The sequence below is a fragment of the Pteropus vampyrus genome, unplaced genomic scaffold (assembly GCF_000151845.1).
Source record: "Pteropus vampyrus isolate Shadow unplaced genomic scaffold, Pvam_2.0 Scaffold147, whole genome shotgun sequence".
In the NCBI taxonomy this organism is placed as follows: domain Eukaryota; kingdom Metazoa; phylum Chordata; class Mammalia; order Chiroptera; family Pteropodidae; genus Pteropus; species Pteropus vampyrus.
Window position 1 is genome coordinate 1935818 of NW_011888928.1, and position 19159 is coordinate 1954976.

At 48.8% G+C, this 19159-nt stretch overlaps 2 protein-coding genes across 3 annotated transcripts in view; one reads left to right on the forward strand and one right to left on the reverse strand.

Annotated features, from left to right (window-relative positions):
* Positions 1-18922, reverse strand: part of SYS1 (SYS1, golgi trafficking protein) — a 31479-nt gene extending 12557 nt beyond the window's left edge. Inside the window, exons 1-4 of one of the 2 annotated variants that reach the window (XM_011369342.2) lie at positions 18738-18917; positions 18286-18524; positions 16751-16818; positions 12868-15555 (exon numbers count right to left, since the gene is read on the reverse strand). In XM_011369342.2, coding sequence (XP_011367644.1) covers positions 15315-15555; positions 16751-16818; positions 18286-18447 — 471 coding nt within the window. In that variant the 5' untranslated portion in view covers positions 18448-18524; positions 18738-18917 and the 3' untranslated portion in view covers positions 12868-15314. Of the gene's footprint in view, positions 1-12867; positions 15556-16750; positions 16819-18285; positions 18525-18737 lie in introns of those variants that run through there. The other variant, XM_011369343.2, reaches the window with a different exon arrangement.
* On the forward strand, positions 5777-9138 carry TP53TG5 (TP53 target 5). Its single transcript, XM_023536118.1, has 4 exons — positions 5777-5788; positions 5976-6143; positions 6329-6459; positions 8091-9138. The coding sequence occupies exons 1-4, from the start codon at positions 5777-5779 to the stop codon at positions 8599-8601; spliced, it is 822 nt and encodes a 273-aa protein (XP_023391886.1). The 3' UTR covers positions 8602-9138.
* Positions 18923-19159: the final 237 nt, after the last annotated feature.

Here is a 19159-nt window from a genome sequence, read left to right on the forward strand (position 1 = left end):
CTTTCTTTTTTTTTTTTGGTAATGCCTACAGCACCTGGTATTCCTAGGCCCCTACTTTCTACTCTGGCAACTTATAACTGTTCATAATTCCCCTTCACACCTCTATTTTTTAGAATTTCTTCTTTTGAGAATGCCCTGCCCACCTCACACTCCTTTGCCATTCCTCAGTGCCATCTCTAAGAGGACTTCCCTGACCTCCTCAGGCTGGTCCTCTTGTGTTCCAACAGCCCAAGAAACTACCTTTATCATAGATAATACTACTTATTCCACTTTTGCAAAAAAAAATACTTATTAGGTACCCATTATCTGCCAGGCGCTATTCTAGGATCTTCGGGTTTATCGATGAACGGAACAGACAAAACTCTCCACCCTTAAGGAGCCCATATTCTAGAGTTACTGTCCCCCAGACCTTTGAGCTTCCCGAGGCAAGCTCTGCCTCTTATGTTGCTGTCGTTGGTGCCTTGCACACGGTGGGTCCCCAGCCCCGGGTGCCCAGGGGCTGAGTGGCAGGTGTAGATGATTCTGATGCAACCCACCAGAGTCTAATAGAGCCCAGCTGTGAGAGCTGAAATTGTGCTGGCAAAGAGAGGGATGCCTGAGCAGGCAGAGGGACCAAGGAATACTGGGGTAGACGGGAGAAAGGGGAGGGTGCCCTCCATGTCTTCCCTTCCAAGTCACCTCCTCAGTTTCTTCCCTGTGCCACAGCATTTTAGCCACACACATCCCTTCTTCACCCTAATAATAAGAAACATTTACATGTAAGAAGCTGTCCTACTAGTGCAGGCTTGGTCCACCATCGCTAAAAGGCAGAGCTAAGCACTCTCTATGCACAGTAGACACGGTATGGTGTGGAGTGGTCCCCACACGTGGCTGGGTACCAGACTGGCCAACTCCATGGGTTGGTGCCAGAGAAGCCATTTTTCACAAACTCTTCAAGTTATTCCGATGCAGCCAACTCGGCAGAGGATTCAGAGCAGTTGTCAACATCTCCCACGGTCTGTCCCAGCCCTTCCTTCACCACAGCGCCCTCTCTGCCCTCATCTCCTGTCACCACCGCTCTCTACCCTCACCTCCTTCAGGTCTCTGCTCAGATTCCATCTTGTTGGTGAGTCTTTCCCACTCCACCTTTTTTAATACAATGAATCTTCTACCTTTGCTCTCCTACCCCCTCTGCCCTGTTTAATTTTCTCCATACACTTATTTCCACCTGACATAACAATGGTATGCTGGAACTGACCTATAATGGTTCACTGAAGCCTACTGCATTTTCAGGAACTCTGCTGGCTGGCTGTTAAGCATAGCTGCCATTAAAAATTAAATCATATAAGCTTAATTAAATTAATGATATTAAAAACAAAGGTTAAAATGCTCAAACTCATCATCTTCTATTTTTCTACCTTTACTATTTACCTATGTGCTTGAGAGCCTTCAGATCTGTAGAAATATAATAGAAACATGTAATATATAATGGTATGCTACTCTGCATTTCTGTTCAACTCTGTATTCAGTGACATCACATTGGTAACTTGAAGTCAGCCGTGGTAGGAGTGTTTACACCACAGAAATAGGTAAACATGATAAATCAGGTTTGATTTATTGTTATCTTGACCAAGGATTGGCTAAGGGCCAAATCCAGCCCATCAACTATTTCTGTAAATAAATTTTTATTATAATACAGCCATGCCCACTCATTTACATACTATCCATGACTGCTTTCACACTACAGCAGCAAAGGTGACTGGTTGCAACTCTATGGCCTACAAAGCCTAACATATTTATATCTCGCCGTCTACAGAAGAAATTTCTCGACCCCTGGTCTAGCCTTAAGAAAGTAATGGAGATGTTAACAATGCAGATTAAAGGTAAACGTGTGTCCTGTCTATAGCTGTTACATGTAAATAGCAACTCTCATCTCCCCAAAACATTTTTTTATAAAATATACTTCCAGTATTTGAAAAACTGATCTAATACAGCAAATACGTTGATCATGTCATTGATGACTGCGTAGAATTCCAATATCTTTGTTCTTGCACGTTTTCACTTTATTCTGACTCGTTAGTGTAAAATACCAACATTCACATTGCAACCATAGGTTGGCTATGGATACAAAGTTAGGCACAATTCAAGAAAAGTATATTGTAAAAACCAACTGGCTTTGTGGGATTTACAATAAAGAGTATTGCAGAATTTCATTATTTCCGATTTCTATCAGAAACTCACACACACACACACACACACACACACACACTCTCTCTCTTTGTTTCAGAGAGCCAACTGTTAAACATTTACAAGTACACTGCTGTTTTGTTTACATCCACTAGAATGTAAGTTGTTTGAGGGTGAGAATTGCCTTTAATTCCAGCACTTACAACAACACCTGGCATGTAGCAGGTGCACGGTTAACGTATGTGACATGAATAAATAGACGGGCACAGTTGGGAACCCCTGATTTCATGAGTTGACTATCAGACCTTAGGTTTCCAGCTTGACCATTATCCAGCTGTGTGGCCTTGAGTAAATTATTTAAACTCTTTGAATCTTGGCCTCTTCATTTAAAAAGATGGGAGGATCCTCCTACCTCGCAGGGAAGTAGTGACAATATATGCCTCTGCCTGGCACCTACTAGGTTTCTCCACAGATGGGAGTTTCTTCCTCACCCTCCATCCTCTGCCCTGCCACACACATACTCCTTGGAGACCCAGCCCTGCTGCTGTCATACATTTCAGTGATGTCACAGCTTCCCTCCCTGGGAGCTACAGCACAAGCACCCTGATCCCAGCCTGAGTGCTGGCTGAACTGAGAGGGGCAGGACACAGGACGTAGGCAGCACCTGGTACTGGTCTTGCTCTGTCTGTCTTTGAGGCCTCACAGGCCCAGCATGAGTCCATCGGTAAAGAAGAGGCCCAAGCATAGAGTGGTCTTCAAGGTTGGACTGAGGGCTGGACCTAGAGGGGGTCTTACAAAGCGTCTAACTATTCCCAGGGCAGGTGGAGGGCAAGGGAGAAGTGAAGGGCAAAGGGAGGTCATGGTCTCCCCATTTCTGTCCCCAAACCAAGGTGACAAAGTTCCCAGTCTAGGGTTGGTCAGGCGATGCTGAGTCAAATGGAGAGGCATATGGCGGCACTCGGGGGATTCCTCCTGCTAGCGCTCCCTCTCTCTCTGTCTCTCAGGTACAAGATGAGGAAACACAGGACAAGATACGGCAGCCTGTCAGCAAAGCAATTCAGCGGAACCGCCTTAAAATGGTGAGGTGGCCCATTTTGGTCCCAGCTGAGGAGAGCCTGAGCACCCACACAGTAATGCTCCTGGTTGTCAGGCTGAGTGACCCAGAAGGAGTCACCAGGCTGAGCTGAGCTAAAGTCGGGGTGGGGAGTGAGAGGCTATCCCAGAAAAGCTGAAGCTTCTGTTTTTCTGGTTTCTTGACTGGCAGGTATTAAAAAACTTGTCGCTCTTGAGGCTACTCAAGAACTCAAACCCCCGGAACCAAGAACTGTATAACCTGGCCAAGAGATGTTGGAATTCAAGGCTCAGAGTTCCGAAGGTCCTCCTCATCTCCTCTGGGTGAGCTCAGCCCACCCACGGCCCCCACCATGGACTCAACTATCTTTACTAGGAACAGGCACTGTGCCAAGGAAATTTAGGAAGAAACATTTACATGTAAGAAGCTGTCCTACTAGTGCAGGCTTGGTCCACCATCGCTAAAAGGCAGAGCTAAGCACTCTCTATGCACAGTAGACACGGTATGGTGTGGAGTGGTCCCCACACGTGGCTGGGTACCAGACTGGCCAACTCCATGGGTTGGTGCCAGAGAAGCCATTTTTCACAAACTCTTCAAGTTATTCCGATGCAGCCAACTCGGCAGAGGATTCAGAGCAGTTGTCAACATCTCCCACGGTCTGTCCCAGCCCTTCCTTCACCACAGCGCCCTCTCTGCCCTCATCTCCTGTCACCACCGCTCTCTACCCTCACCTCCTTCAGGTCTCTGCTCAGATTCCATCTTGTTGGTGAGTCTTTCCCACTCCACCTTTTTTAATACAATGAATCTTCTACCTTTGCTCTCCTACCCCCTCTGCCCTGTTTAATTTTCTCCATACACTTATTTCCACCTGACATAACAATGGTATGCTGGAACTGACCTATAATGGTTCACTGAAGCCTACTGCATTTTCAGGAACTCTGCTGGCTGGCTGTTAAGCATAGCTGCCATTAAAAATTAAATCATATAAGCTTAATTAAATTAATGATATTAAAAACAAAGGTTAAAATGCTCAAACTCATCATCTTCTATTTTTCTACCTTTACTATTACCTATGTGCTTGAGAGCCTTCAGATCTGTAGAAATATAATAGAAACATGTAATATATAATGGTATGCTACTCTGCATTTCTGTTCAACTCTGTATTCAGTGACATCACATTGGTAACTTGAAGTCAGCCGTGGTAGGAGTGTTTACACCACAGAAATAGGTAAACATGATAAATCAGGTTTGATTTATTGTTATCTTGACCAAGGATTGGCTAAGGGCCAAATCCAGCCCATCAACTATTTCTGTAAATAAATTTTTATTATAATACAGCCATGCCCACTCATTTACATACTATCCATGACTGCTTTCACACTACAGCAGCAAAGGTGACTGGTTGCAACTCTATGGCCTACAAAGCCTAACATATTTATATCTCGCCGTCTACAGAAGAAATTTCTCGACCCCTGGTCTAGCCTTAAGAAAGTAATGGAGATGTTAACAATGCAGATTAAAGGTAAACGTGTGTCCTGTCTATAGCTGTTACATGTAAATAGCAACTCTCATCTCCCCAAAACATTTTTTTATAAAATATACTTCCAGTATTTGAAAAACTGATCTAATACAGCAAATACGTTGATCATGTCATTGATGACTGCGTAGAATTCCAATATCTTTGTTCTTGCACGTTTTCACTTTATTCTGACTCGTTAGTGTAAAATACCAACATTCACATTGCAACCATAGGTTGGCTATGGATACAAAGTTAGGCACAATTCAAGAAAAGTATATTGTAAAAACCAACTGGCTTTGTGGGATTTACAATAAAGAGTATTGCAGAATTTCATTATTTCCGATTTCTATCAGAAACTCACACACACACACACACACACACACACACACTCTCTCTCTTTGTTTCAGAGAGCCAACTGTTAAACATTTACAAGTACACTGCTGTTTTGTTTACATCCACTAGAATGTAAGTTGTTTGAGGGTGAGAATTGCCTTTAATTCCAGCACTTACAACAACACCTGGCATGTAGCAGGTGCACGGTTAACGTATGTGACATGAATAAATAGACGGGCACAGTTGGGAACCCCTGATTTCATGAGTTGACTATCAGACCTTAGGTTTCCAGCTTGACCATTATCCAGCTGTGTGGCCTTGAGTAAATTATTTAAACTCTTTGAATCTTGGCCTCTTCATTTAAAAAGATGGGAGGATCCTCCTACCTCGCAGGGAAGTAGTGACAATATATGCCTCTGCCTGGCACCTACTAGGTTTCTCCACAGATGGGAGTTTCTTCCTCACCCTCCATCCTCTGCCCTGCCACACACATACTCCTTGGAGACCCAGCCCTGCTGCTGTCATACATTTCAGTGATGTCACAGCTTCCCTCCCTGGGAGCTACAGCACAAGCACCCTGATCCCAGCCTGAGTGCTGGCTGAACTGAGAGGGGCAGGACACAGGACGTAGGCAGCACCTGGTACTGGTCTTGCTCTGTCTGTCTTTGAGGCCTCACAGGCCCAGCATGAGTCCATCGGTAAAGAAGAGGCCCAAGCATAGAGTGGTCTTCAAGGTTGGACTGAGGGCTGGACCTAGAGGGGGTCTTACAAAGCGTCTAACTATTCCCAGGGCAGGTGGAGGGCAAGGGAGAAGTGAAGGGCAAAGGGAGGTCATGGTCTCCCCATTTCTGTCCCCAAACCAAGGTGACAAAGTTCCCAGTCTAGGGTTGGTCAAGCGATGCTGAGTCAAATGGAGAGGCATATGGAGGCATTCGGGGGATTCCTCCTGCTAGCGCTCCCTCTCTCTCTGTCTCTCAGGTACAAGATGAGGAAACACAGGACAAGATACGGCAGCCTGTCAGCAAAGCAATTCAGCGGAACCGCCTTAAAATGGTGAGGTGCCCCATTTTGGTCCCAGCTGAGGAGAGCCTGAGCACCCACACAGTAATGCTCCTGGTTGTCAGGCTGAGTGACCCAGAAGGAGTCACCAGGCTGAGCTGAGCTAAAGTCGGGGTGGGGAGTGAGAGGCTATCCCAGAAAAGCTGAAGCTTCTGTTTTTCTGGTTTCTTGACTGGCAGGTATTAAAAAACTTGTCGCTCTTGAGGCTACTCAAGAACTCAAACCCCCGGAACCAAGAACTGTATAACCTGGCCAAGAGATGTTGGAATTCAAGGCTCAGAGTTCCGAAGGTCCTCCTCATCTCCTCTGGGTGAGCTCAGCCCACCCACGGCCCCCACCATGGACTCAACTATCTTTACTAGGAACAGGCACTGTGCCAAGGAAATTTAGAAATCCAAATTTTCACAAAGGCTCTGTGAGAAAGGTATTTGAGTCCTATTTTTCTGAGCTGAGGCTCAGGAGATGAGGTAACTTGTTCCAGTTATCTGACCTGGTAAGTGGCAGAGCTAGGATTTAAAGCCATTCCTGCCTGATATCAGAGCCATGATCATAACCGTGGTCATAATAGTCCAATTATGGGGCCAATCACCACCAAGGGCCCTGAGCAGAAGGGGTGCCCGCCTCCTCCCCTCTCAAATCAACACAACCCCGAGATTCACCTGCAGACTAGACATCTTGGCGAGGCTCAGTTTCCTTATCAGTCACATCAGAATATTAAGAAAGCTCACATCTATTAGGCACCTGCTAAGTGCCAGGTACTATCTAAGAATTTTATAAGCATTTTCCCATTTAGCTTATTCTTCATAACACTTCTATTAGGTAGACAGAGTTATTCCAGTGTTACAGATGAGGAAACTAAGGCTCTAAGACAGCAGTCCCCAACCTTTTTTAGCACCAGGGACCAGTGCTCCTATAAGAATTTAATGCCTGATGATCTGAGGTGGAGCTGAGGCAGCGATATGAGTCCTAGGGAGTGGCTATAAATATAGATGAAGCTTCACTCGCTCACCTGCCACTCACCTCCTGCTGTATGGCCTAGTTCTTTACAGGCCACGGACTGGTACTGGTCTGTGGCCCAAGGGTTGGGGACCCCTGCTCCAAGAGTTAAATTTCCTGCCCCAAATCATACAGATGGTAAGAGGCAAAACTGAATTTGAACCCTAACTTGTCTGTCTCAGAAGCCTGCCTCCCACTGGGCAGGACTGTTGTGAGCGTCCTGGGCCTGACACATAGTAGGTATTCAATCAACAGTGGCCATTATTATCATCAGTATTGTCATTACCTAGAGCCCAAGGCCTCGCCCCTCTTCACACACTCAGCTAGGACGGTGCTGTCACTTTGCAGGGGACCCAATCCATTACAGATGCCTTTTGGGAAAGTCCCGTCTGGCATTTAATACCTCTGGATAACTCCAACTCCCTGGGCTCTTCTCTCTGAGTTGGCGTCCTAAATGCAGGCAAGAAGGTCAGGATCTAGCCTCATAGTCTCCTAACTTTCTTAAAGCAGCAAAACCTCTCTTCTAATATTTGTCCCCCAACCCCAACTGTGGTATTGTGGCCTGCTCCTTGGGGGTGGGAGGGGGGACTCCTCAGAACCCTCAGGTTCCTTGGAACATGATTTGAAAAAAAAAAAAAAAAATACTAGACTAGTTCATCTAATCAACTGAAATCCAGAGAGGCGGAACTCTGACTTAGTGGCCCACAGAGGCCACCTATCTTCCTAGGTGTCCTACCTACTAGTCATTGTTTTTCGCCTTCCCAACCTCTCACATCCCCTGCCCCCAGGCGCAAGGCCTCTGGGTGGTAGAGAAGTTGCTTTTAAGGTCCTCTCTAGCTTTCTTAACAGGCTCCCCCGAGCTGGCTCCACAGCAACTGTCTCAGGGCCAGCTAAAGGACCAGGCCTCAATCCTGCTCTGCTGACTGCCATTCTTCTCCTTGCCAGGAACAAGGCTGTGGGCGATAAAGTGGACCAGAATACTAAAGAGCCCCGGAAGGCTAGGTGCTCCAAGAAGAAACTGGATTCTAAGAAGTTAAGGTCTATAGGGAAGCCTAAGGAATTGAAGTCTAAGGTGTGGTTGGGGGTGAGGAACAAGGCCCAGCAGTCACGTGCAGCAGTGCCAGAAAGAGAAGAACAGATGGAGTCTGAAGTCCCACAGACATCAAAGGATCATGGCCTGACCACTTGCCCTGGAGCCCGGGGGAGGCAAATACCCACTGGGGACCCCCAGGTTGTCTTCTTGAAGACCCACCAGCAGAGAACTCCCATGGAGGACATGGAGCAGCTGGAAGTAGCTGACCGGTGGGTCTGGTATGAGGGGCTGCCCACACGAATCCACCTCCCAGGGCCCCGAGTGATGTGCCGATCATCCACCCTGCGCTGGATCAAGCGCTGCTGCACCCGCTTCTGCTCTGCATCACTTGAGCTGCCTATGTGCCATCCATACAAGGTGTGACAACACCACTGCCAAGCCAGGGTAAGTCACGGGCCCCAAGCCAGACCCAGAGCTGGGCCTCAGAGTTAGTGGGCTCCGGATCCAGAGTCTTGGGGGCTGTGGCTGGCAGTGCTGGGAGGCCCCATCTCTACGCTTAGAAAGGGAAGCTCAGAGAGGGGAAAACCATTGACCAAGGCCACACGGCAGAGTAGTGGCGAGGCTGGAGTCCCTCAGGATCCAACTGGGGGCTCTGGGGAAGGAGCGGTACACCCTCGGGCTGTGGGTTCAGAGGTGGGTCATCTCATTGCCTGGAGGCCTCAGGAAGGGCTACAACTGCTATGGCTCAGAATCTCATAGAAATCTGAGTAAGCGAGTTTAGGAATTTCTAAATGTGGGGGAGTGGTCAAGTAGGGCTCTGCCCCATCCCATCCCTCTCAAACCAAATCAACTCTTCCGTTTGTTTTATTTATTCGTGCTTCAAATAAGATTTACTCTGAAAAAGTTCCTTGACAAAAGTTCCTTGGCTGCATATATATATATCCAGCCACTCCATGAGAGAATTCAGGTCCCAAGAAAGGAAGGGGGTGATGGGCTTGGGGGGTCCAGCCAAAAGGGAGGCTTCCCCTTCACAAAACTCTCATCTCCAACCTGCCAGACAACGCAGTGCGATCCCTAAGCCCTCTCCCTGGACGGCAGCGCCCCCTGGGGGCATCCTTAGCTCCTAACACCGAGGTCTCTGCTCGCAGGTGGTGTGATGGGAGCCGGAGTGTCAGCAGAGGGCCGAGATCGTGCTATCATCTAAAAGGGGAGGTTGGATGGGAAAATTCGGAAGAAAAGAAGTAAAATCTCCCATATAGCACTGAAAAATGCTATTGCTGCCTCTGCCTGTCTGTCTGGGGCTGGAAAGGCTGGAGGACGGAGGCCCTCAGCAGAGGCAGGGAGAGAGGGTGCATTACATCCTCAGGCTTCTGCCACCCCATTCCTCAGCCCCTCAGGTCAGTCTAGAACCCAGAACAAAGAAGCCAGCAAGCTGCTCCCCTCCCCACCTCCACAAACTAGCCTCCTGAGTGGTGTACTCTATGAAGTCATAGAAAGGGAACATTTTTCGGGTGTGTCCTGGGGTGCCAGGTGCCTCACAATAGCCTTGCAAGCCGAGAGGAGGAAACCGCGGTGCGAGATGGGAGGTACTTGCCCAGGCTCACACCGCTGGGAGCGGTGAAGCAAGATCGCTAATCTAGGTCTCCTGGCTGCTCCCATTTCCTTTTCCCAAGAAAGGAGAAAGGTCCAACGGAGCTTCCAGCCGGTCAGGCACGTGCATTGCACCCTGGTTATCACAGCCTCGGGTGTCAATAAATGGGTACTGCTGGGCCCCACCTGAGTCACGGAAAGCACCGAGTCAGGCGGAAAGCTGGTACTGTGCCCCTACCGCTCCCGTGTGACATGGCGCGTCCATCATCCAACTCCAAGCCTTGGTTCACCCTCCCAGTCGGGGTCATCCTCTGTAGAAACCATAGGGCCCTGAACATGCAGTTGCGGGGAGGAAAACCTGGGCTTTCTCCAGACAAAGACTATAATCCTCTGCATTCCCCCAGAGGCAAGACTGAGCAGAGCGGGTGCCCTGGGGAAAGCAGCCATTCAGGGGTGCCGAGCCCCCACCCCGCCCCACCCCCGGGTGCCAGCGATGGAATTCCCCAGATTGGGGGAGAGGGAGGGTTGGAGGGCCTCCCCATGAACTCTCCCGCTCGCACCCCTCCTCCCCACTGGTGCTCAGCACCGTGCCTGAGCATCCGGCGGCCCTCACCAGCAGAAAATGGAACGCATTTCCCTTGGGGCAGTGCGGACAGCCAGGGCGGGGTCCCTGGAGCGGGACTGCTCAGCACCTCCGTGGCGCGCTCCCTCCCTTCCTGCCGCCACCGCTGCCTCCACCGCCTTCTTGCAGCGCCGCTGCCCTACTTCCCGGGAATCTCTCACCCCCGCCACTTTCGTGCAACCGGGGTAACCTCCACTTAGAGCTGTCTTCCGCTCAGTTTACACCCCAGCCCAGTTCCTGAGTCTCCATTTCGGTTCCCTCGCTGAACGTCATCAATCCCATCAACCTTCGAAAATAACCGCTATTGATCTTTCCTCCCAGGCACTTTCCATTCCATTATTCCACTGTCACGAGAACTTCTGTCCTGCAAGCGCGCTATCAGCAGGCTATCAGCAGGCGGGCAGAGTAGCGCGCTCCCAACCAAAACAATACTGTTGGGAGACCCCCACCCCCGCACTATTCTTCATGGGAGCCTGCCCAAGGAACCCCAAATGAGGGCCAGAAAGATTGGCAGTTTCTGCTTTGCCCTACAGGGAGTCTGGGCTGAGCTCCCGCAGCCCACCCAGAATGTCATGGAGTAGAGTAGACAGGAGGGAGCCTGTGTGCCCAGGCTGGGATCCAACGTGGCCAGGGCACAGAGTGGGGAGCAAAATGCAGGCTCCACGTGAGTGACTCCCCGAGTGCACTCCTTCCAGGCTTATCCTCACCTGCACTGGCACTTGGTCCTCAGGCAACCTGCCTCCTACAATCCCACAACTGGGGTCTCCCCTACTATACCCTCCTTTTATTAACCATTTCAATCTGAGGCTCCTCTTCCAGGCTCATATCCTGATTTGGGCAGGAGGAGGCTGCAACAGATGTCAGAGATCAGAGACCACCCCAGAAATGGCTCCCTAACAGTTGGTGGGGGGAGGGGAACTTTAAAGTATTTGAGTGATTTTAGTAAGTCACAAGACCTCTGAGTCAATTTCATCTGTTTATTAAATAGAGATACTAATATCCATTCTAGGGGGCTTTGAGCAAATCAGGCTTGATGTAGGTGAAGCCAGTTTGTAGGATATTAAAATGTTTGGCCTTTTCCCCATGACTCCACCCTGGCCATGCACCATAATAAAGCCCCAAGGCAGGTACTGGCCCTGTATCTCGTTTATGAGCAGCTATCTAATTGCCCACTAAGGGGAACTAGATGCTTGTTAAAAAAACAATCCTGTGTTCACATTCATAACCTTTTGCTAAAATGGGGTCTGGATTCCTGAGACACTTTCTCTCCCTGTCTGGATCATGTACCACTCAAACATGATTGGAACATGAAAAGATGAGGTGAGGCTGTGGAGGCAGACAGGCCTAGCTTATCAGCTGTGTGATGTCAGGGAAAGTTATTTATTCCTTAGGCCCAATTTGTCTTCAAAATGGGGAAAATAATGGCGGCTATCTCACTGTATTGAGTATATGAATCACTCCGCAGTGCATGGCACATAGGAGCTCAATACTTGCTAGCTGTACCTAGGTCACGGGCAAGCCTGTCCTTCAATCTAACAGGGCTCCTCTGTAAAATAAGGGTAGTGGTGGCCCAATAACTGGAATTGCTTCGATTTATGGTTCACTTCCTATGTGCCAGGCCTAGCACAAAGTGCTTTAAACATGACGTCTCATTGAATCCTCACCAAGCACTATTGTTCTCCTTAGCTGATAAATGAGGAAACCGAGGTAGGAGGTTAAGTAGCTTATCCAAGGTCTTACAGCTAGTAAAATGTTTGGCCTAGTAACAGGGCTCCAGGACTTAACTCTGCACTGCACTGCGGCTCTCTAAAGCCTTCTATCATTAGACCTCCAGAATTCTGACATGCCTGGGTAGTGTCAGGTGAGGGACTGAAAATCTTAGCTCCCTTTACCCCCTCATCTCAATGCAGTTACACCACCCTTTGCTACTTTCCTTAAAAATCCTCAAGTATGACAGTGGTTTTTAATTCTCTCTCCACAAGCCTCTCTTGTGCCTTGAATCCACTCCTCCTCCCTCAGCCCCTGAGGCTCTGTGGTCCTTGGGCTACAAATACTGGCAGGTAAGTGTTCCTGGCCTGCACACTGACTGCCTTCTGGGACTGCCAGAAGGAAGCTACCCTGATCTAGGAGTCACTGAAGAGTCTAAGGTCTAAGAAATTCCACTTCCAGGGATGCCTATTTGTTCTCTGCACCCCTATTACTCATGGGGACCTGGAGCTTCACACCCCCTGGTGTCTACTGGCTGCCATTCTGGCTCCATTTGGCTCTGATCTGACAGGGATGCCTAGAACTAGGGGTTAAATGCAACCTCGAAACTACATATCTTTTTCTCCTTTCCCATCCTCCTTCCGGGTTATAAACTATTCTGAGCACCACCTATGGACTCCCCAGACTGCTGGAGTTCAGGTAGCAGGTGGGATGAAGGGAGGTCCAGACTTCAGACCCACTGATAGTCAAGAGATACACCAACTCAGTGGTGGGTGGGGGGAGGGAACTTTCCTTTATTCTCTGGAAATAAAAACATTTCCCACATTCCTCAATTCACTTGGAAATCTGTCACCATATTTAATGTACTATATACATCAGTTTTTCTTAGAAAGCTAGTAATGTTTATAAAGCACTATACATTCTTAATATTTAAAACAGTACAGTAGGATGTGAAAGTATAAAGTGATTGACTATTTAACCAATAAGAACTAATACATCCTTAAGTATTAATGTCTTCAGAATGAGTTTATTAATGTCATTACTGGAGCCCAAATCCTGGCTCTGCCAGCTCCTAACATGGAACCTTGAGCAAATTCCTTACAGTCCCTCACCTGGAAGATACAGGTATTTTCTACTTCAGAAGGTTGTTGTGAAGATTAAGTGAGCGAGATGTAAGCCACTTAGCCCATTGCTGAACATCTATTAAGAACTAGATGTTATTTATTACTAAAATGACATGTCACTGCCATTGCCCGGTTCTCTCTGAAACTAGCCTCTAGATATTGGTTTTATTGTTAATTTACACATCAAAAAAATCTCATTAAGGTCACATTTTTGACCCCCAACTATTGTCCAACTTAGGCACTATGTTGTTATTTTTTAATTGGCTCCTCTGACTTTTGGTAGTTTCCAAAAATCAAATGAATACCCAAGGGGCAAAGATGTCACCACAGGAAACATGCAGAACAGCACGAGCTTTTGAAGGAAACTCCCAAAGTGGTGTGCCAACACGGCTGCAGCGACCACCACAGATGACCAAGGGAGACGGCAGCCACATGAGTGTTCTGATGCCTTTCTCAAAATAAAGTTAGTCACATGCCTTTGGAATGTGGTGTCTGGGGGGGAAACCCTGACCTAGGGGAAGTCATCTCAGCTGGTCTGCCTCCTGGACCCTGCAGCCGGGATTAGAGTCCCATTACCAGGCTGCTTCCTTCCATCTTAGTCAGAGCACGCTGAGTTCCTGAGGTGCCTCACCCTAGCACTTTCCCAGCCTCCGCCCAGGCACGTTCACTCTTAAACCTTCCTCCCTACCCTGGAAAGCTGAAAGCCTGGAGTCCAGAAAGGCTTCCTGGGGAGACAAAAAAACTCATCTGTGTAGCCCTAACACTAAAAGGTGAAAACTGACAGCTCTCTTGGGCAGACTCCAGAAGACCCAAAGAGGAACACCAGTGGTTTCAATGCAGAAGTGGGTCTAGACTTTGCACTGGACATGTTCAGAAATCACCAGCAGGTGGGAAAGGAATCTTGACAGTCATGGTGGTTCACCTAGGTAGAGTGGAGGACGCTGCAGGTGAAGGGGATGGGACATAGACGTTCCCTGCACTTAGTATTTTAACCAAACGGAAGAATAATCTGGGGTCTAGAAAAGGAGGTGACCTAATAATTCTTCACATATAGCTCCCTTGCTTGGCTGTGCTGATTTCTCAGACTCTCACCAGGGAATTACAAAGTAAGTACAGGCAGAACCGTGGAAAATACTGTATTTATGTACATAAGACAGCTACAAGCCCCTCACAGAGGACACTCTACCCACAAGAAAAATCTTAGCAGCAAATTCCTATCTCCCTTAGCACTATCAATGCAGGTCAAGCTGAAAGGTTGGGCTTCCTATCTCTGGGCACCAATCATACCTTTCCCACTTCCAAATAAGTCAGGAAAAAGAGCTATCACTCGATCGGAGGTCCAGTGGGAACTGGGGTGCTTGGTCTTTCCTAGAGAACAAGCAGTGACTCTATTAGCAGAGTCAGACTGGGAGCAATGCCAGGATTCTTCTCTGGGTCCTAAGGCCTGCTATGTTGTAGGCTGGCAGCAGGGTAGGGACCCAGCACAGAAAACCGGAAGTTAATCAATCATGGGTTCATGTGTACACGCACACATGAATGTAACAGGACACAAGTTGTGCGTTTTCCTTGTGCTTGATGCCGTCCTCTCCCTGATAGCAGCCTAATTTTGCACCTACATCTTTTTCTGTGGCTATGGATCCAGACACCAAGTGTTTCTCCAAAGAGAACGGCTGTGGTTCAGCAACATGGCAAAGGTAACAGCTGTCCCGGGGAGGTAAGACAGATGACCCAGAAGAGTGGTTTGCTCCAATCAGATATCCTTGATTTTTTTTCTCTTTTAAAATAACGGGCTGGTGACAGGTATGGTGGCTCAAGAGTAACATGGTTCCAATTCCGTTATTACCCTGACAGAGGTCCCCTTGCTGACCTCCCAGATACTAAGGCTTTGGCAGACAGAGGCCATTCTTGCAGCTGTAATCCTGACTGCTACTCGCCTTCTTGACAGGGCCTCACTATCTCACCCACACCAACAGAGACTTCACATTTCCAGGGTTCCTCTCATACCTGGGCTGGACCTCATCTGGAGGGTCTGAGCAGCCCAAGGTGTTGGCGGGGAGGGCAATTGCCCAGCAGAGTGTCCAAAGGACCCAATTCTAGACATTGGATTTAGGGGCTGAGTTGAGGGGGATCTCCTTGAGCTCCGTCCGCATGCACAGGTACTCCCCGATGACAGCCATGAGTGCAATGCACACAGCTTGGACCAGCCACCAGGTCAGCGCCGAGGGGAAACGGGAGCTGTAGAACCAGCAGCCCAGGAGGTGAAAGAAATGGACAGTGACAGTGAAATCCAGACACTGCTTCCCTCGCCGGATGAAGTACAGCAGGCCCAGGGCACTGTGGGGAGAGGACAGCAGTGAGTTGTCACTGGGTTGTCCTGGCCTTAGGTTATTTGGGGAGTGGGGACAATTAGGATGACAGCATAGGGGTCAGAAGCAAGCGAGATAAAAATGAAGAAAGGGTTACATAATTAGATGCCTAGAGCAACCCGGCTGAGTCAGGCTGGATAGACAGACAAAAGGACGAGCTTGATGACAAATGGCAGCTGTCAGGGGAATCCTGGGGATTGAAGGGGATTATGGCACCCTGAAGCACATGTTCCATCTAAAGTGGGGATAAGAGCCACTTGCAGCTGAGAATATCATCATGCTAGAAGTTTGTCCGAGAATCAATTTTCCCAGTTTTCAAGAGAAGCTAAAAATCTGGATTTTGTCATATAAAATATTCTGACTTTCGATTAAGTGAAAAAATGTGTCAAACACCATGCATGAGCTGACAACTCTGTAAGCCAAACAGAACATAGCTAGGAGCCAAATTTAGGTCAAAGTCAGCCGACCAGTTTTGAACCTCCAGTGTAAGGTCAAAAGTAGTAATGTGCAAAGCGGTGCTCTAAGTACTCTCATGAATTAACTAATTTAATCCTTACAACCAAGAGATGGGGAATATTATTACCCTCATTTTACTGATGAGAAAACTGGGGCTTAGACAGATTAATTTGTCCATAGTCCCTGGACTAGTGGTAAAGCTGAGATTCAAAGCCAAGTGAGACTGCCTCCAGAGCCTGAGATCTTAATCACTATGCTCACCTGCCTCTCAAAAGACAGAAAATGGTCATGAGTGACCTCAGTCCAGACTTTACCCAGTCAAATCCCACAGTGTACAGATTATGAGCCCGAGGCCCAAAGAGGAGAGAGGGAACTTCGCCAATGGCATAGGGACCAAAGATAGAACCCGGTTCTCCTGATACCCGGTCTAATCCTTTCCTCACCTCATTCCACATCAGAGAAATGATCTGAGACAGAAGCTGTCCCACAGGCAGCATGCACAGAGTGACATAAGAGCTTTCCTGCTAAGTCCAAACAGCAATGGAAGAAGCCCTGTGATGGAGCCGGGTCCCAGAATCAGCCTCTGCTATCCACTTCAGTCCACCATTCCCCCGGAACAAGTGCCAGCCTATCTCATGTCCAAATTTAGGAAGTTAGTTCCAGTGCTTAGATCCCAGAAGCTGAATAACAAAACTGGTGGTACTCACCAGGTGAGGGCGTTGAGAATGAAGGACATCATGGAGAGCCGGCCTGGAGGGGTGGAAAAGCCCAGGATCTGAGGAGGAATCACAAACGGAAACATGCTAGAGGAGTGACTTGGCAGAGTCCAGAACCCAGGACTCCAGCAGGCCTCTTAAGGAACAAGCATTCCCCCCAGAGCACAGAAGACAATGTGCCCCTTCATCAGTACAGTAGCCCATTTCCAACAAGGTGCTTTTACAATCATCCATTACGGTATCTTGTCTGATCCCTTCACAGCAGCTGGGAAAGGGTTGTTATCCTCATCTTACAAAGAAAGAATAAAACCTCACAGAAGTTAAGTAACTTAGCCAAAGTGAGACGGTAAATAAACAGCAAGAGCAAGGTCTAAAACAAGGTTCGACAAACTGACTCCACGAGCCAAGCACCTATTTTTGATAGAAAATCTTTACTATCTCACCCTTTAAGAAAAGGTTTGCCTGCCCCTGGTCTAAACTTCAGGTTGAATGCATGAGCTGGCTCTTCAACAAAGCCCAGAATTCCCACATGCTCTTCCCGGGAGGACAGAGGCTCCTAAGAGGGGACTACTGGGCACCTGCTGGTGTGCAATCTCTACCACTTTTGACTTGATACTACTAGATACTGATTATCAGTTTACAAAGGCCTTTGATATTCCTAATCTAATTACCTCATAACAGTCTCACAAAGCTACTGTTATTGTTGTTGTTACTGCGGTTACCTATTTTTAAATAATAACTTGCCCAAGGGCTGCACAGAGAATAAGCAGCTGGAGCAAAGATTCCATCCCAGAACAGTGCTCATTACAATACACCACAGCTGCCTTTCAGATGCAAATGCCTCTCAGGCCTCCACAACACTTTATAAAGTACTTTCATATTCCCAGGCCCCTCTGGGGCTCATAACATTTTGCTGAGGATTATTCTGTCCCATTTCTAGAAGAGGAAACAGGCTCAGAAAGATGAAGCAACTTACCCAAAGTTCCACAGCTAGTACGTTTGAACCTAGACTGGATACCTAGCCCTTCTGAATCAAAAGCACAGGCTCCTTGTACTACAGTCCATGATATCTCTGCTTTTGGCCTCATGATTTTGCATAAAGACAAACAGAGGTTCAGAAAGGTGACATTATCTGCCCCAGGTCACACAGCTAGCAAGTGGAACTTAAAGGGAGGTCTGACTCTCAAATCCAGGAAGTCTCCATTATTCCTCCTTGAATACTTTTTTATCCATCCTCCTCCCCAATTTAGTACCTGAGAATCTTGAGGCTCAGAGAAGTGATGTCACTTTCTCAGAGTGGCAGAAGAGGTATCAGGTTGTCTGGAACACAGGCTTGTTTGTTATAACACCCAGTCCCTTTCCTTTGTACTAAATCTGCCTCTGCTACCAGTCAGTCCATTTTACAGATGGGGCAGCAGAAGCTCAGGAAGGTAATAACCCAGCCAGGTCTAGAGCCCGGTAGTGTCGGACCACAAAGTCCACCCGATGAGGCCGAGATCTCACCCGCGCCGGACCGGGGACCTTACCTCCGCCTCGAACATCTGGTCCAGCGAGGGGCTGCTGCGCACCAGCCCGTCCACCAGCGCCAGCCACAGGCCCAGAGAGCCGTAATAGACGGTCTGCATGAGGACGATCTGCGACAGGATCAGCAATGGGTCCCACACGTAGCTACGGAACTGGCCCGCCATGCCGGCCCGCGGGACCCGGCCACTGCCCGGGCCTGGATCAGCGCCGCCGCGCCATGGGCTGCAGCCCGCCCCGGCACCTGCGAGGACACACGCCGGGCCTCAGCCGCTGGACCGGAACCATGGCAACGCCGCCCAGTCTGGGAGGAGGGATTGGGACCGAAGGGGAGAGCCCATTACAGGAGTTGGGGAGAGGGCGGGACGGACAGACCCATTCGCAGAGTGAGGGGAAATCTTGCCCGTTCCAGCTGCTTGGGCCCCGCCCTACTCAAGCTCCTTTGGGGTCCACTCACCCGTGACCGACTTGCGGTTCAAAGAGTCCGAGCGCGGCCCAGCCTCATCGACAGGACCCCGAAACAGTCCTGACAGACAGGACCATGGAGGAGAGGCCCTACCGGCCTAGAGAGGCAAAGCTCCAGAGACGGCGGCTGCAGCAGCGGCTGCGTAGGAAAGAAGCGTTTCCGGAGACGGCGGCGGAGGGGCGGGGCCGAGGTTGCGCAGGCGCAGTGGGTGCAAGCTTCGGCTAAACCACCTAACCGAGGGTACCGGCCGCCGGGTAGCGAAGTGTGCACATGCGCAAAATGAAGAATGACGACGGTCGGAAGTGAGGCACAGGATCGGTAGAGTTTGCGTGCCCTCTAGAGGGGAGTTTTGAAGAAAAAGAAGTTCATCTAGGGGAGAAGAGAGGGGCATAGTCAAGGGCGAGGCAAAGATG

Excerpts from the sequence above, each read along its gene's own strand:
- TP53TG5 (XM_023536118.1), top strand. Across the intron at positions 6,144-6,328 it reads AGCGGAACCGCCTTAAAATG|GTATTAAAAAACTTGTCGCT; the intron begins GTGAGGTGCCCC and ends CTTGACTGGCAG. Across the intron at positions 6,460-8,090 it reads GTCCTCCTCATCTCCTCTGG|GAACAAGGCTGTGGGCGATA; the intron begins GTGAGCTCAGCC and ends TCTCCTTGCCAG.